The sequence below is a fragment of the Stegostoma tigrinum genome, chromosome 16 (assembly GCF_030684315.1).
Source record: "Stegostoma tigrinum isolate sSteTig4 chromosome 16, sSteTig4.hap1, whole genome shotgun sequence".
NCBI classification, from domain to species: Eukaryota; Metazoa; Chordata; class Chondrichthyes; order Orectolobiformes; family Stegostomatidae; genus Stegostoma; species Stegostoma tigrinum.
Window position 1 is genome coordinate 17,989,344 of NC_081369.1, and position 17,419 is coordinate 18,006,762.

General features: G+C 39.9%; 1 protein-coding gene across 3 annotated transcripts in view; it reads right to left on the bottom strand.

Moving 5' to 3' along the window:
• Positions 1–17,419, bottom strand: part of nrn1la (neuritin 1-like a) — a 42,933-nt gene that overhangs the window by 14,165 nt on the left and 11,349 nt on the right. For all 3 annotated transcript variants that reach the window (XM_059651636.1, XM_059651635.1, XM_059651634.1), the window contains exon 2: positions 9,361–9,511. In XM_059651636.1, coding sequence (XP_059507619.1) covers positions 9,361–9,511 — 151 coding nt within the window. The remainder of the gene's footprint in view (positions 1–9,360; positions 9,512–17,419) is intronic.

Consider the following 17,419-nt stretch of genomic DNA (forward strand, 5'->3'; position numbering starts at 1 on the left):
TCCTCATCTGATTCCCCATCTTTAGGTCTGGTCAGAAGAGGTGGCTCTGGTCAGTAACCAACTGCTTGGTGAAGGATAACTGCCTCAATCACTGCTCCTGCCTGAGGTAGTGATAGAATAAGTGATCAGAGCCTTTGGTAAGTGCAGCTTTCTGCTGACAGACTTCCCTCCTCCTTCCTCCAGATGTAGCTTCTCCCTTCTGCTGTTCATGCTGCAATTCCCCATGGTGCTGCAGCCCAACATGAACTGCTACTGTAGCCCACATGACTGAGAAAAAGCTTTCTGCTCAGTGACCATAATAATCCATTGATTCCTTGCTAAGGTTGAGCACCACTCCCTGCTGACCGAAAAGGCTGTATGAGCTGCTTCAGCAACACAACACACAGGACTTCCAGTAATTGCCCAAGTGTTAGAAGGACATCCAAATTACCTTAATTGAAAGGCTTTTAAATAGCACTACCGAGGAGTGAGGGTCCCTCATTTGGTTACATTTTTATCCTTTCTTGCCTCTTGTGACATTGAAATCAGAAGCATTGTGGAGCCCAATTTTAGACCTGGTGACATCAGAGATGACTTGCAAAAGTTACCAATCCAAGTAGAATTTTTTGAAGTTGCCATGAGGAGTTTTAAAGCTGCAGATCTCAAAAAAATTTTCTTTATTTTGAAATGAAGCACATTAAAATAGATGCAAGGGCAACAGCTGTTACCAGTTCCCCACTGACTGAACTGCTCCAGTAATTTGATTGTGAACTATTATAAGGTTATGAGGTGATAGATATATAGAAGGGACACTACAGTTGGAGAGTGAGGGTAGAATGAGAGGAAGGGGGAGAAAAGCTTTTTTGTTATCTGCAGCTAGAAAGCACAGCTATCAGCTTGAATCCAACCACAGCCACAGGGATGGAGGAAGATGATACTAGATCTATGAAAACATCAATAATAATGAGAACTAACTTCGGATGCGTGTGGATGGCCTCTGCTGAATCACAGTGGTCAATGCATAAGTAGCAGCCGCGGATGGCTGTGGGATATCACTGTGGGATCTCCCTGCTCTTTTACACCCAGAGGGTGGGACACTAGGGTAAAATGATGAAAGCAGCATTCACTGTGTGAAAGAAATACTTTCATTTCAGTAGTGCCTTTCACAGCCTCATGACATTCACAGGTATCTCACACCTGTCATCAAGTGTTTTCAAATTTAGTCAGTGTTGCAATGTCAGAAATACTGCAGAGCAGTGTTTGCTGTTTGGACCCACAAACAGCAATGAAATAAATTGCTGAGTAATCTTTTTCTAGAAAGGTTCCCTCTATGTTTTTCAAAACAATTTCATAGGATCCTTACGACAACAATAGCCTGTGTTCACATAATGTATTTAATGCAGTAAAGTGCCTCAAGATGCTTCACAGCAATGCGACCGCACAAAATGACTCCCTCTTTAGTCAAAAAAGGTAGGCTTTAAGGAACATCTGAAATTAGACAGACAGGTATTGGAAAGATGTAGAGCTGAGGGAGATTATCAAGAAAGTGAGGGTACAGTCCATGGAGCAAGTTGAAAATTTTAAATTGTGGCATTGTCAGATTTGACACCAAAATAGATCTGAGAGCACAGGAGCAGTAATTGACAGAACTTTCCCTGATTTAAGAAAAAGCTTTCTCTTAATACTGCACTAGTGATTTTTGTACTCGAGTCAGACTTGTGGGTAAGATTGTTAGCACTGAGGCACAGCTGACATCAAACTACTTTGGTGGGTATTGTTGAATGCAGACAAAAGGGGCTGATGCCAATGTTTGAGTCGCCACCTTCCAAGACTCGGCACTTCTGACTATTGATGAGGAAGCAAAATACTAAACTCGAACTGAGAAGCAGGGTAACCAACAGACCAATTGGCAGAAAACCAGCAGGACTGACTAGAAAATCAGTTTTACACTTTCCATTAACATCAATAGGGCAGAAGGTGAAATCAGCATTAGACCTGCCCTGTGGGACATTTCTATGATTCACGGCAGCTGAGAAATCGATGGAATGCTCAGGAACGATGGTGAAGGGGAGTAATAGTGAGTGAAACATCATCGGGATTGGGTTCATTCATTGGCAGAGGAGGCAGGAGGAAGAGTTCAGTCATGGTGAAAGAGCTACTGGATGAGTATTGAGAATGAGTATGAGATTGCTTATACTGTTTTATATATATATATATATATATATATATATATATAATACTTATACCATTCTTGCATAGTAAGAGTTAGGTTTCAAAAAAGCGGCACCAGGCAAATGTGCCTTCAAAATCCCCAAATCTTCTGCATCAGTTCATTCATGGACGCAGCCAATCGGAGAAATGTAAAGAGAATGGATAATATGAGTGACGAGTGGCTCCTCCAATCACAGGTTGGATCTCTACCTTGCCAGTTGCTGACACTAGTGACTCTACCAGCTACGAATGCAGGAGAGAAACAGCCTGTGATTAGAGAAGTAGCAAGATATAAGGGAAGGAAGTGGTGGTAGTGAGGGAGTCGCTGGAGGAGGGCTGAGGGTTGAGCTGAAAGAAGAGAGGTGAGGTGCTGCAGGAGACAAGGAGGCTGCAAAAGGGAAGTGGGAGAGTGGGAGAGAGAGGGAGAGGGGAAAGCTGTAAGGGTGACGGAGAGGGGCAAAGGCTGCAAGGGAGTGAAGTCTGCAAGGGTATGGGAGAGGGGCAGAGGCTGGTGTCAGTGTGTAATCTTCTGAAGTTCTGCAGTCTGTTTGGTATAGGTAGGCACACAATGCCATTAGGGAACAAGTTCCAGGATTTTGACCCAGCAAAACTGAAGGAACTGTGATATATTTCCAAATCAAGGTGGTGAGCCCCTTGGAGGGGAATTTGAAAGTGGTGGCATTCCTACTTATCTGATGCCCTTGTCCTTCTAGACAGTGGTGGTCTTGAGTTTGGGTTTGGAAGGCGTAGCCTACAGAATCGTGCTGAATCTTTGCAGCATATCTCGGTAGATAGTACATGCTGCTGCTACAGAGCATCAGTGGTACATAGAGTGAAATGGATCCGCTCGGATTTTATGACAATGGTTTCATGGTCATGTTAAGATTTAATTCCAGGATTTATTTTTATTAAATTCAAATTCTACCATTTGCTGTGGTGGGATTTTAACTTTGGTCCCCAGAAAGTTACACAGGTCTCTGGATTTACCACCACACCATCACTTCCACCGCCCTCCCTCCCACAAAAAAACAAATGTGAACTATATTTCAAGACTGCATAAGCTCAGGAGCTGCTATATGGGGAAAATGCAGTAAGTTTTGTTGTAATAAACACTGTTGCAATATTTATTATTCTGAATATGTAATGGAAATGGGTTGGCTGAGACCTACCAATCTGGATGGGAAATGACACTTTATGTGTAGAATTCTGAGTCAGTTGTTTTGAAAAGAATTGCTTTGCTGTTTACTTGGGACTGTGACCTAGTGTGAATTCAAATATTGTGATGTTTAAGAAGTCAACAGTTTCCATTTGTGTTGCAGCGTTAAATTTTTGAAGAGTTGATCATTATTAAGGATTGATTAAAGTTGATTTTAAATAAATTTCTCAGTATCCAAGTAGCCTATATGTGAACATAAAAGCAGAAGGTATTGTTACTAAGATAGTAGGAACTGCCAATGCTGGAGAATCTGAGATAACACGGTATAGAGCTGGATGAACACAGCAGGCCAAGCAGCATCAGAGAAGCAGGAAAGTTGATGTTTCTGAAGAAGGGTCTCAACCCGAAACGTCAGCGTTCCTGCTCCTCTGATGCTGCTTGGCCCGCTGTGTACATCCAGCTCCACACCTTGTTATCTCAGGTATTGTTACTACACGGCTGCAGCACCTAATAAATGGTACAGAGGGAATTGGAAAAAAAGCTTCTGAAACCAAAAAGTAATACCTGAAAATTAAAAGATAGCCCTTGAGAAATCTCAAGAGGAGACCTCCAAACAAGATGAGATATTTTGTGCTTGTAAAGAGAGCATGTTAAGTTACAGCTTAATCTTGTTCCATTACCAGTCCAAATTGAGAAGAGTTAAATTGTTTTTAAGATTACAACAGTTTAATGATTTGTCTCATCTACAGCTAACAACCTACAAACTTATTGCCTCCACGTTTAGATCTCCAGGAAGGAGCTCAGTCACAGCAAAGGTCAGTTTAGGGTCCCCAGATTTGCCCCATGATGTCATACGAGGAGGAATTGGCATTTGCAGTGTGTCCAATAGTCAATGTCATGCTGTTGCAGCATACAATTTCCAACAAAAGCAGTCTCCAAATTTTAAATGATTCTTTGCACAGGGAAGCCTGATCACCATGGGAGTCAGGTTGCTGGCAGTGAAATGCCACAATTTCTATTTCTCTGTCAGTTTAGGATGATTATTTATAGGATTATCAAATAACATTGATTATAATGTATTTTAAACACAGATCTAGTTAAACACTTAATTGGGTAAAGAATTTTTAAAAAATTCTCCTGCTGTTTCTCGTGGATGAAAAGACACTAGTTTAGCCTTTTCAAACAAGCAAATGATTGGTAATGTGAAAGGCACATGCACTGGCTGCAGAACCAACCCATTAAAAAAAAGTGAAAATAATATCTAGCCTTAAAGAGCAAAGTAGCATGAAAATGGATCATAGAATTACATTGATAATGGCTGCTGTACTGACAAATGGTTTCAGTCACAGAAATATTTACAAATGCAGCCAGCCTAATCCAGTTACTTGTTTCCGTATCTTTGATGTCTTTGTAAATCTTTTAATTCTGAAAGATTTTGGTCATCATGTCACACCACAATCCTGCTGTACCTCAATATCCTCTATTGTGACACACCTCAATATCTTCTACTGTCAGACCTCGTTATGACCATAAGAAATAGGAGCAACAGTATTCAATCCATCATATCTGCTCCACCATTCAATGAGGTTGTGGCTGATTTGATAATCCTCAACTTTCCTACTGTTTCACAAATCCCTAGATACCCTTATTGATTAAAAATTGTCCATATCAGCCCTGAATACATTTCATAATTCAGCCTCAGCAGTCCTTTGCAGTATTGAATTCCCACCGATTCACAACCTTCTAAGAAAAAAATACAATCCTCGGCATCTCTTTGTTAAATAATGAAGTTATGCCATCGGTGCATGACTCTCCCAAAAGAGAAACAACTGATCTTTATTTACCCTGTAAAGCTCATTAAGATTATATTTTCAATATGGTCTCCTCCTATTCTCGTAGGATCCACAAATTCCTCTGTGCTGCAGCTTTCAGCAGTCTTTCTCCATTTAAAGAATATTCAGCTCTTCCATTCATCCCATTATGTATGATCATTGGAGCAAACAATTTACTTATCCTCCAGTGTTTCACATCCATAACCTCCAGTGTGATACATCAATATCCCACACGTCACACAGAATTGTCCTCCAGGATGGTATGTTATTAACTCCTAATATAAAGTGCTTTAACAATCTGTCCCTTCCTACGGCACTTCCATGCATACTATTAAATGCTGGTCAACAATAGTAGAAAACATAAGGGCAAAAATTGATCTGAATATACTTTACTAAGTTTCATGTATATATTTTGCTACTTTAAAGTTGATCCAATGGTTTTAATACTATCTTAAATCTAACCTTGTGAACATGATAGATTTGAATACAAGGCTTAATTTAGCTGCAAAACAACATGTTGATTATTTTGATTAAATGTATACTTTGCTGCTTTGCAGCACTCATCTCCTACACTAGCAAAGTGATGCCTCACAATTGCCTTCTCTGTTATCATGTTGTTTAAATTATAGCATGGTTTATTTGTCCGCCTGATATTTATTGAACTCCTTTAAACAACAACTCTGTAACACTGTTTTGTCCCTGTACATGCTCCTCAAATTCACAACTTTAACTGAGAGTGACCAGGATCAAAACAGTAAAAGTGGATTTCCATCATGTTAATGTACCATCAAATGTAAAACCATTACTTTGAAAGATAAAATTTAAATGTTATCAAGTTAAAATATTATATTTACTAACAATTTATATCAATCTGTATGAATGTTCTGCCCACCTGCTATTGCCAGTGCTCGGGACATCTCAATATCAAGGAATGGGGGAACCTGCTGACAGTCTGAGTCAGCTTGGGGCTATTACTCTGGAACAGAGGAGGGTGGGCATCTGTTACACTCAGTCCTGTTCTTTCTGGCCATACTAATGTAGAAGTTTAAAATATATTTAAATATTTTTATCTTGCTGTTCAAAATGCGAAAAATGGACAAAGGGATAGTAGGAACTGCCAATACTGGAGTCTGAGATAACAAGGTGTAGAGCTGGATGAACACAGCAGGCCAAGCAGCATCAGAGGAGCAGGAAAGCTGGACCCAATGGACAAACTTTTGTTGGTGCATGTTTCATCAATTTGGAGTTAGGATGCTACATGCTTTACATGACCCACCCCTCTCCTTAGCTGAAAACAGCAGCAAATCTAGCTGGACTTCTCAATACAGCAGCAGTCAGGGACCAATGGAAGCAGAGGAGTTAGCAACCCAAGCCCATCTTCAACCCAGGCAGAGATACTGAAAAACAGTCCTGTTGTGTCTGGGGGTGGCCCACACTGTATCAAAATATTTACCATCCTCCTCTGCAAAAGACATTCTGTCCATATTGACAAGGTCCATAAACATTATGCCAAAATGGTGACGCACACATTGATGAATTTTCATAGGTCTCTGGTGATGGGTTTTGAGGTGGGTGATGGAAGTGAATGGGGAAGACAGGGAATCCACATCAGTTTGGCTTCATGATGCATCTTCGCTACTGGAGAGGTTTCTCTGCTGATCTGTGAAGTGAATTGGTGGGCCACTGCATACAAGCAGGCTGGCAATTTATAAACTTTCAGCCCAATTAGGACCCAGGTTGTGTCCTATTCCACAGAGGCAGCCTCCCTGCACCTGGAGGGAGGCCTAGCGACGCTGCAGGTTCCATTCCATCAAGAAAGAGGTGAGAGGAAAGGCCATGCCCTCAATCCAAACATTTCTGCCAGAGGGTCTTACATCTCTTAGACTATGAAATTCTCATTTAGAATTATACATCCAGTGGTGTGTCCATGTTGATATGCCCCTTACTTTTTCCTACCTGCCTCGACAGTGCTTAAATCTTCCTACTGGTCAGTCTGAACCTGCCAAGTGTCTGACTAGAGACCACCCAATTAAAAGGACACTAGGGAAAATTGCTCAATCAGTCTCCCTGCTCCCAAATGTGGTCTGAATGACTCCTACCTGTCCCACTGCTGAGAATTCATAAGCACCTGGGAAAATTCTGCCTTCACTGTGGCTTAAAAACACAGAGCAGCTTGAATTATATTTCTTAGAAATGAGAGCTTGATGGGAAATAACAGAATAAACAGGGAACATCTCTTCCCTCTAGTAGGAGAATCTGGAATATCATCTCAACATTGGAACTAAGTCAGTTAAATGTGAATCCAGAGGAAATGTCTTTACATAAAGGCTTGTGGGTGGACAACATCACCCCCAAAACATCCTCAATTTGAGATGATTAAATGAGAGAAAGATACAGCATTTATTTCAAATGTAAGAGCTAGACAGAAAAGCTAGAAATTTGGAATTTAACATTTAAGTACTTGTATGATTAACAAAATGGATTTGTTCTATTTCTATGAGAAAGGCACGAAATGGAAATCAGGAACTGCTGAATTGGGAAATTATGAAAACTTAGTCAAGAGCATAACACAGCTCTGGACATCTGTATTATTACCAACTGAGGGAATTTCTTGGCAGGGAATTAACATAGCTATTTCCCTGTTCAATGAAGGTTTATTCCAAACCACTTTTTTCTCTTCCCTCAAAAAGACTGCCACCCTGCTGTAAATGTTTCTTTTGCTGCCTCGATATAAACTTGAGGTCAGCACAACATCGAGGGCCGAAGGGCCTGTGCTGTGCTGTAATGTTCTATGCTCTATTGTTAAATTGCTGTCCATTAAAATTTCCACTGATTTTTAGTGAAAGTATATCACAGAATTGTTGCTGGGCAGAAGGAGGACATTCAGCCTGCACTAGCTCTGTTACTTAGTGCTAATCTACTACCTTTTCTCCATCTCACTAAATACCATTATTATCCAAATAATCATCCAACGCCCTCTTGAATTTCTCAATTGACCCTGCCTCCACCACATTTCCAGATGGGGCATTCCATACCTTAACTACTTGCTGTGTGAAAAGAGTTTTTTTTTCTCACATCGCCCTTGCTTCTTTTAAGTTTACACCCTCTGTTCTTGTTTCTTTCATGAAGTGGTAGCAGCTATTCCCCATCAACTCTATCCAGCCTGTTTATGACTTTGAAAATCTCTGTCAAATTTCCTCTCGGCCTTCTCTCCAAGAGGAACAATTTCAGTTTCTTCAATCTATGCATATGACTGAAGTTTCTCATTCCTGGAGCCATTCTTGTGAATCATTTCTGCACTCTCTCCAATGCATTCACATCTTTCCTATAATGTGGCACCCACAACTGTACAAAATAATCCAGCTAAGGTCTAACAAATATATTGTAAATCATATTGTACTTTCTAAACCAGTTGATCCAAATGCCAAGTTTACATGACAGCAGCGAGGTGAAAACATAATTCTTCCCTCCCGACGATCCATTGATCTCATCTTCATTCGCCCCCTTCTGGGTGTCAGCCTTGGGTGATGGCCCTCTACTCTCTGAGTCAGAAGGTTGTGGGTTTACAAATCCACCCCTGAAAGCTGACCTTGACAATTTAGGCTGACGCTCCAGTGCAGTAGCACAAGTATGCAGCACTTTTGCAGGCCACTGTATTTCAAACGAGACATTAAACAAACATGCCGTCTGCCTTGTTGGATGGATCTAAACGATCTCATGTCATTATTACAAAGAAGAAATCGGCAGCTATTCCCAAAATCTGAGCTAAAATTTAATTCCAAATCAAAAACACAAGAACAGATTATTTAGTTATTGTCACTTTGCTGTTGGTGGGAGCTTGATGTGCACAAATTGTGAAGTATTTTGTAAATTTCTAAGTGACTGCGCTTCCATAGTGCTTCACCAGCTATTAAGCACTTGGAACATCTTATTGTGGTGAAAGGAGTGATATACAGATGCAACTGCATCCTTTTTTTGTTCTTGGAATGATAGCTTAGCAGTTTTTTGACATGGCTTTCCATATGAATATGTTTCTATTGTTGCTGAAGGGCCAGGGAGCATCCTGAGATGGTTTACTCCCATTTTTCTGTTAAACCACCTGTGGAAATGTGGGATTTCTACCCCTGTCCTTAAAAATGCCAGGAGAAAGGACCTCCTTGTTGTAAATAACTACAAGCTCACCGGCAAACTGTGTCCAGTTCCTTCAACTCTTCGGCCTCCCCTTCAATATTTTTGGCCAGACTGTCTCCCAACTTCAGCAAACATTCAGCAAATCCTTTGTATATGTGATTACATTTCATGCCAGTCGCACCAGCTTCACTGAAGAGAAGAACTGGAAGTTAAAGTGAAGATCATTACACATCGCAGCGTTGGAATGAGCCTTCTATAATAAACAGTACCTTGAGGACAAACAGGACCTGTATGCATCTGTCATTATTATTATTAGGCGATTTAAACTGTGTTCTTCAAAGAAGAGTTTTTGTCTAATTTTCTCCCTTATTTACCTTGCTCTAGGTTTGCTCCTATCCAGTTGAGAGCCCCTCCTCAGCAAAGTGATAAGGCTTAAGAAGTTGAAAAATGATCTAGCCTGTGAAGGTTTCTTTCGATCACTGATGTTCTCTGCTGGAACAAGTACATTCCTTTTGGACGTTTTTTCAAGATTGTTCCAACTAGAAGTTGCATTCGCTGCAAAAAGGATTTCTTCATGGTGAGATTGTACAACCAGGGTGAGTGGAGTAGTCACTATAATACCCAAGCGAGCAAAACAGCTATGTATTTCATGTTATCACGCAGGCACAGGCAAGTTGAATATATAATTTTAATTCAAGAGGTGCAGTCTGTGCAGTTAGAAATGAAACATGGACAGGGGCAGAACTGACCAGAATTGAGGCATTAGGGGTTCTAAGGTACTGGTAATTTGCATTAACATGTGTCTAGTTGCATTCGAACAGTAACACAAGGGCTAACTGAGCTAAGAGCTAAGATGGTGCTACGAGCAGTCCTGGACACCACATCTTGGAAAGCACATAATGACTTGGATAGAGTGTGAAGTAGTTTTGCCAGACTGATTCTTTGACTGAACAGAATAAATTATGAGGAGAGATTACACACGCTGTACATTCCCTGGAATTTATAATGGTATGGGATAATTTGATTAAAATATTAAGGTATGCAGTGTAATAGATTGGTTTTGTTGGAAACTACTTCTGCTGGTGAGGAAGTCTAGAACAGGGAGGCATTGTTTATCAATTGAAACTACATTTACAGTGAAATCAGAAGAGTAAACATTTCAACACAGGGTCGTAAAAGTTTAGAAATTTCTTCCACAAATGTGACTTGACTCTAGACCAATTGTTCATTTTATATCTGAAATGTATTTGCTTTTGTTAATTAAGTGTATAAAGTGCGTATGTGATGCAGTGGTAATGTCCATATCTCTGAGTCAGGTGGGCTGAATTCAGTTGTATAAAAACAGGTAGTAGGAAAATATCTATAAAGTAGCATATGCCAACAACAGAGTCTTGGAATTAAGTCGCAGATTGGTTATGAACTTGAGTTGTAAAATGGGTTTGATGTGTAAAATGGGTCTCTTGTTTTTCTTTAGCTTCAACATTCCTGATCCTGAGGCAGCTCTCACCAACACTGGTGACAACTCAGTGTAAACATTTTTGAGAGACTGGCAGCAAATTACTGTTACTCTTTTTAAAAGCAAAACTGATCAAATACAAGTCATGGAGCCAACATCATTCTGGCTGCATTCAAATTGGCCTACAGCTCATTACCATCTCATATTTTAAGTAAGTGCATGAGGAACATTCCCATTGGCTTGACATGGCAATGGTTTGCTCATCACAGTACAGGATACTTTAGGGCCAAGCAGTTGCCTTCAAAATGAATGAACATTTGGCTGAGCTAGTCATTGTTCATTTTGCTTACCAAAGATTAAAGAGAATCTACCAAGTATAATCCCTGAGGAGTTGAGGCGTGTAACTCAGCTGGAAAGCTGAAAACTGAAATAAAAGAAACCACATTGCCTATTGCAAAGCCAATTAAATAAAAGAAAGCCCAGCATTTATAGGGCACCTTCAAATTGTCTCCCTGAGTCCTTTATAGCCATTTACGTTTTTTAGAAGTGCTGTAATGTAGGAGTCATGACAATCATTTGCTGCAACGAGCTCCCACATGGAACAGTGAGGCAATGACTAGGCAATCAGTTCTTTTAAATGGTGTTTGATAGGAAATGGACTATGACCAGGCAGAATGAAGGATTCTCCAATCCTACCCTTTTCCCTTTAAATATTGCTTTTGCACTCACCTGCACAGAATAAACAGTAGAATGTGGCTAATGAATAGCCAAAGAAATTTCAAATGATCAGATTAAGGGTACTGCAAGTGGAGAGGCAAAACAGACTATGGGAACAGAAACAAATTGTCTTCAGGTAACCAAAAAGAGAAACCTCTGGCAGTAAGTGGATAGCTTACAAAAACCAATAGTAGTGTGTGCCAGCAATGAGGAAATTCAGTTGGTTGGTGAAATTTGTGAGGATGAAGGACAAATCCCCTGAGATGCTGTTAAACTTGTACAAAGCATGGGTATGGTCACACTTGACAAGAGAAGGCCACAGAAGAACAGACAATTGAGCTGTTATAATTTGTTGGAGAATGCCACAAACTCTCTAGAAATAGGAGATATGGCTCAAGCTTGGAACAGAAAAGGGAGAAAACTTAAATATTTTATGCAGGGAGTGAGAAACATTTGAAATGGGCTGGCCAGGAAGGCTAAAAGAAATTCAGGATAATTAATTAGGTATTTAAAGGAGTGAATGATTGAGAATTATCAATTATTGTGAGTGCAGTCTTATGAGTTCCTATATTCCTACATTCCTTTTTTCACTCATTCTGCTGATATGAATCCAGTTATCAATACTACTTTGGAAACAAAAATACATCTTGCAGGATCTTTTTTTCAATTTGTATCAGACTGAAATCAACTTTCACTGACTGTTATCATCCAAGGCTCTTGGGCTATGGGCTCATGCGCCACTCTGTCTATTCCCACAAGCAAGAGACAAGAGTTCTGCTCTTTAAATATAGAGTTCACATACAGCAGAATACTCACATCTGATAATAGTGAAAAGGTTACCTCATCCAACCCTCACCCACCCCCCACTTCCTCAACCCATCAGCAGAGAATGATGTGCTGCAGTAAACAATGAAAGATGTGCTGTTGGCTATGGAGATATAAACTAACTAAGCGATGGTCTAATAATGCATAATAAGGCAGGTTTGATTTACACTTTAATGTGTACAAATTGTTTCCTTCCATATGAAAGACAGATTTAAGTTTGTATCTTCAAGTCTTTAATCATTTATGTAACTTGCATTATGCTGAAATTGAGCTAAACAGGAAGCCATGTCTTAGCAGCAAACAATGCTTCCCTTATCTAAACTAATTCTGCTAAGCACTTTTATGCTCCCACTGTTTCAATTAGTGCATTTGATTGAAAGGCTACTTTGTAAAAGAACACAGATATTCTGAAGCTCTTACTCTGTTATCTGATCTCACACTAAATGTAATTTAGCTAATCATGTGACCAGAAATAAACAACGGTCATATGCACGTTGTCACTAAAAAGTTTCAGTATTGTCGTGTTGAGCAATGCATAAGAGCAATGTTGTGTTTTAGATAAACCATGTAAGAACATTAGAAAGCAGAAAAAACAGAGTACACTGAGAAAAGGTGATTGGTTGACCAAGCCCATATCCTTAAATTGACTTATATTGTTATAAACTGTCCAAAATTAATAATTGTCAATTATTAAATAGTGTACACCGTTTAATGGGAAGCTGCTAGGGTATAATAAATTCCATTTAAAATATTACATTTTAATCAAAAGATATACATAAAACATTGCACGCCATCAAATTAAATAATACTCAAACCAATATTCAAAAAAAAATCAAAAACATTCCTTCAAGCACAATAAAACATACAGCAATTTATTATAAAAGGGAAAGGAAATGATGAATGAGTCAAATGAAAGCAATGAATCTTTCTAAAATATTGGCACAAACATCAAAGTAATGAGGAAGAGGGTGATCATGAAAGGGTTCTGATGAAGCCCCACCAGACTTGAAATGTTAATTCTGATTTCTTCCTATAGATGCTGCCAAACCTGCTGACCAACATTTATTGCCCATCTCTAGTTGCCTTCGAGAAGGTGATGGTGAGCTGCCTCCTTAACCAGCTGCAGTCTGTGTGCTGTAGGTAGACTCAGAATGCCCTTAGGGGAATACGAGGAGTATGACCCAGCGACAGTGAAGGAACAGCGATATATTGCCAAGTCAAGGTGGTGTTATTTCCATGTATCTGCTGCCATTGTCCTTCTAGATGGAAGTGGTCTTTGGTGAATTTTTGCAGTGCATCTTGTAGATGGCAGCAGTGTATACTGAACGCCAGCGGTAGATTTAGTGGATGCTTGTGGATGTGGTGCCAGTCAAGTGGGCAGTTTATCCTGGATGGTGTCAGCTTCCTGAGAGTTGTTGGAACTGCACCCATCTATGCAAGTGGGGAGGATTCTGTCACAGTCCTGACTTGTGGCTTGTAGATTGTGGAAGAGGCTTTGGGAGTCAGGAGGTGAGTTAGTCATCATAGTATTCCTAGTCTCTGACCGGCTCTTGTAGCTGCTGTATTTACACGGCCAGTCTAATTGAGTTTCTGGTCAATGTTAGCCCCCGGCTGTTGATAGTAGAAGATTCAGTGATGGTAACAACATTGAATGATAAGGAGCAGTGGTTAGATTGTCTCTTATTGGAGACAGTCATTGCCTGGCATTTGTGTGGCGTGAATGTTAGTTGCCACTTGTCAACCCAAACCTAGATATTGTCCAGAGCTTGTTCATTTGGACATGGACTGTTTCAACATCTGAGGAGTCATGAATGGCACTGAACATTGTGCAATCATTGGCCAACAGCCCCACTTCTGACTTTATGATGGAAAGAATGTTATTGATGAAGTAGCTGAAAATGGTTGGGCCTATGACACTACCCTGAAGAATTGCTGCAGAGATGTCCCAGAGATGAGACGACTGACCTCCAGTGACCACAACCATCACCCCCTGACTCCACCCATTGGAGAGTTTGCCCCATGATATCCATTGATTCCAGTTTTGCTGGGGCTCCTTGAGACCACTTTGTATCATGAAAGGGTTGCCTGCCATTCTGCCAAAAATATCATGTTTACTAAATGCTCCTTTATTCTCCTCCTCCAAATTCTGGACTTCCTCTTGCTGTTTTCCCCCAGACTCAAATCTTTATTCACGGTTGTATGTTTGATCTAGTAAATGGACATTACCAACATTTCCCTTAGTTTAAATCTCTAATCTTGTTGCTGACTATACCAACAGGTGTTAGAGAATAAATCCTGGTTCTGGATTCTTGGTCACTGATACAAGAGTTGCCATGAACCAGATGGTGTTTACACATGGGGATCCCTAGGGCAAAGGGGCTGAGAGAAATCCATGGATGTACATTTGGAGGGGGTTCCATCATCTACTTCTTGTCAGAAAACCTTTACTGAAGGATGTGGCTCACAAAAGGTGCAAGATGACAACATTATTGATGATCTAGTATATGTCCACATTGGCCATGTGCTCTGGGTTAGAATGTGTTTCAGTCACAGGTTTCAAATGGATTAATTGAACCTGCATGGTAATTGCTAAGATGTAAAATACCAAAATGGGATTGGTGAACCCAAAAATTCCAAGAAGGGATTCTGAGGTTCTCCAAGTTAATCAGATTTCAAACTATTTGCAGTCATGCACCATAAATAGAATGTTTATGGAATTCTATATTAAGTAGTTCTCCTATTTTTTTTTCTTATTCTTAGCGTATGTTTTCCATACTTCTATCCTTATTATATGTAGTAAGCCTTTCTCCAATGATAACCGGCTTTCATTTCAGTAACTGACACCATCTTTTTGAAGTGACAGCGAAAGGCACCCTGATGTTTACAGACTAATACATAGATTAGTTTGAATTTCATTGCCTTAAACAGCTCATGGCATTCTGTTTTCTTTTCTATGTGAAGGGATGATTAGAGTCAATGCTGAAAGTCAAGATCAATTTTGTAATGAATACTTCTGTTGAAAATGACACAGTGTGACATGCTGTGTCAATGATGTTACTATCCCATATGTTTCAAAGCAATGTGAAAGAGTTTACTGCAATGTATCGGGGACAATATGCACCTTTAGGCTCGTGTTCACCCTCCTAAATTCCTCAACCACCAACTTAACCAACAAAATGATCAATTTTAAAGAAAATATACATAAAGGTTCACCAATGATATTGAAGTTTTATTTTTAACACAGAGACTTGTGATTCCACAACCACCTGTTTGGTACTTTGCCCAATTAACCATTTCTCAGCCCTTTATTTAACAATGGGGATCATCAACACCCACTAGATATTCACATAGATGTACTTTCCAACATGAGTCTCTAAATGAAAACCTTGTGTGATTGTTCCGTACATCCAGCTCACTAACGATTGGAAGCCAAGATGAATGATAGTATCCCACTGCTTTCTAGCTGAGTGTGGCCAAGGGTCATTATCTTCTGAACTGTATGCCTGAGCTCTCTTCCAGGTAGTACTGCGGCCCATTAAGGTACTAGGAAGTTGTTTTTCTTTCTTTTAAAGCTATTTAAAATTCAATGTTTAAAAAAAGCCCATTTCCCACCGGCAGGAGATTGGGCTAATCATCAATAAGGCTCAGTTCTGTTTGAATGCCGCCCATGCATCACCACTAGGGGGTGCATATGACCATTCAGAACCAAAATGATTATTTTCTCCTTCTCCCTATTCTACTAACACGGCTCAGCTCGGGAGACATCCGCGCAAGCCTGCTGCCACCCGCTACTCTGAGGCATGCCAATCCCACCTAAAGCAGTAAATTCAGTAAGATCAGCTTTTAGCAATCTCGCAGCCTCCATTTTGTACTGTACACGTGTTGAACATTTGCAATAACCCAATGTCACAGATATATTTCAGTTAAAAAGATACAATATATTTCAAAACATGCAAGAAAGAACTAAATAATATAACGACAGGTTGCTTAGCTCAAATGTCCCAGTTGCGTGCTGTGCTTTACAGGGAGGGAGCAGCAGGACTAAACATTGCGTGCAACAACTGCTGTTTACTTCAATTCCCGAATTACTCAAATAAATCCCTAGTGAACATTGGCAATTAAGAAAGTGCTTTTCACCACAATCTCAATCCTATTCTTGATAATCCGTTACATGTACACGGGGATGATTTCTTGTATGTTGGCCGTGTTCCTGCTGACTGTCACTATTGTGAAGTCAATATTACCAGTTGAGTTTTGAGTTGTTGATGAGGTTACTGTATTAATTATGACTGATGTAAGTGAAAGCTTGAAGCAAAGCTGGCCAGCTGATTTATATTCATTGCACACACTTTTGTCTTCAGTTGTTTATTTTCAAGTTTCAGGTAAGAAGAACTACAAACTCGTGTACTGCATTACTGAATATTTGAAATGGCACACAGTTAACATCTTTTAATAATGCAGTAGTGGCACAGTTAGATATTTATAAAGGGCAAAAAGCCCAATAACAGTATTCACAACAAGTACTACCGGCCTGCTTCATATCTTTGTAAAAAGCTTTGCTTCACAGGAAGCGTTGCTGTGATAATGAACTAATAATAAGACCCAAGTGACAACAAAAATGTTTCATGATCAAATTATTCATTGATCCTAGAAAATTTCCAAGATAGCTATACAACACTCATGGGTCTGATGTTACTATAATCCGTACAGATTCAACCTGCCAAAGTAAGAAGTTTACTGAGAAAAAAGTCAAATGAAGATCTTGTTTGGGATTCACACAAAAAAACAAGGCTCTGCTGGCATTCACAATGGACTGTTCTCTTTTGCTAATCCATTGCATTATAAATTGCTACTTTACATATCTATGATCACCTCTCCTACAGGAACATTTTTCTGTTCTTCATGTTTTCCCTCAATCACTGATTGTTTTTGAGTCATTTTCATGAAATCTGAAAACTGTCAGGTGGATATCATGTCTGTACTGATCTAACTACTCTCAACTGGAACAGTGCAATGGGCACCAAAAAGCCTGAGTTAGGAATGGCAGGAATATCTGGCAGATTCAACTGTGCCATGCCTCCTGTTTGAATGGTCCACTGCCATTTTCTGTCT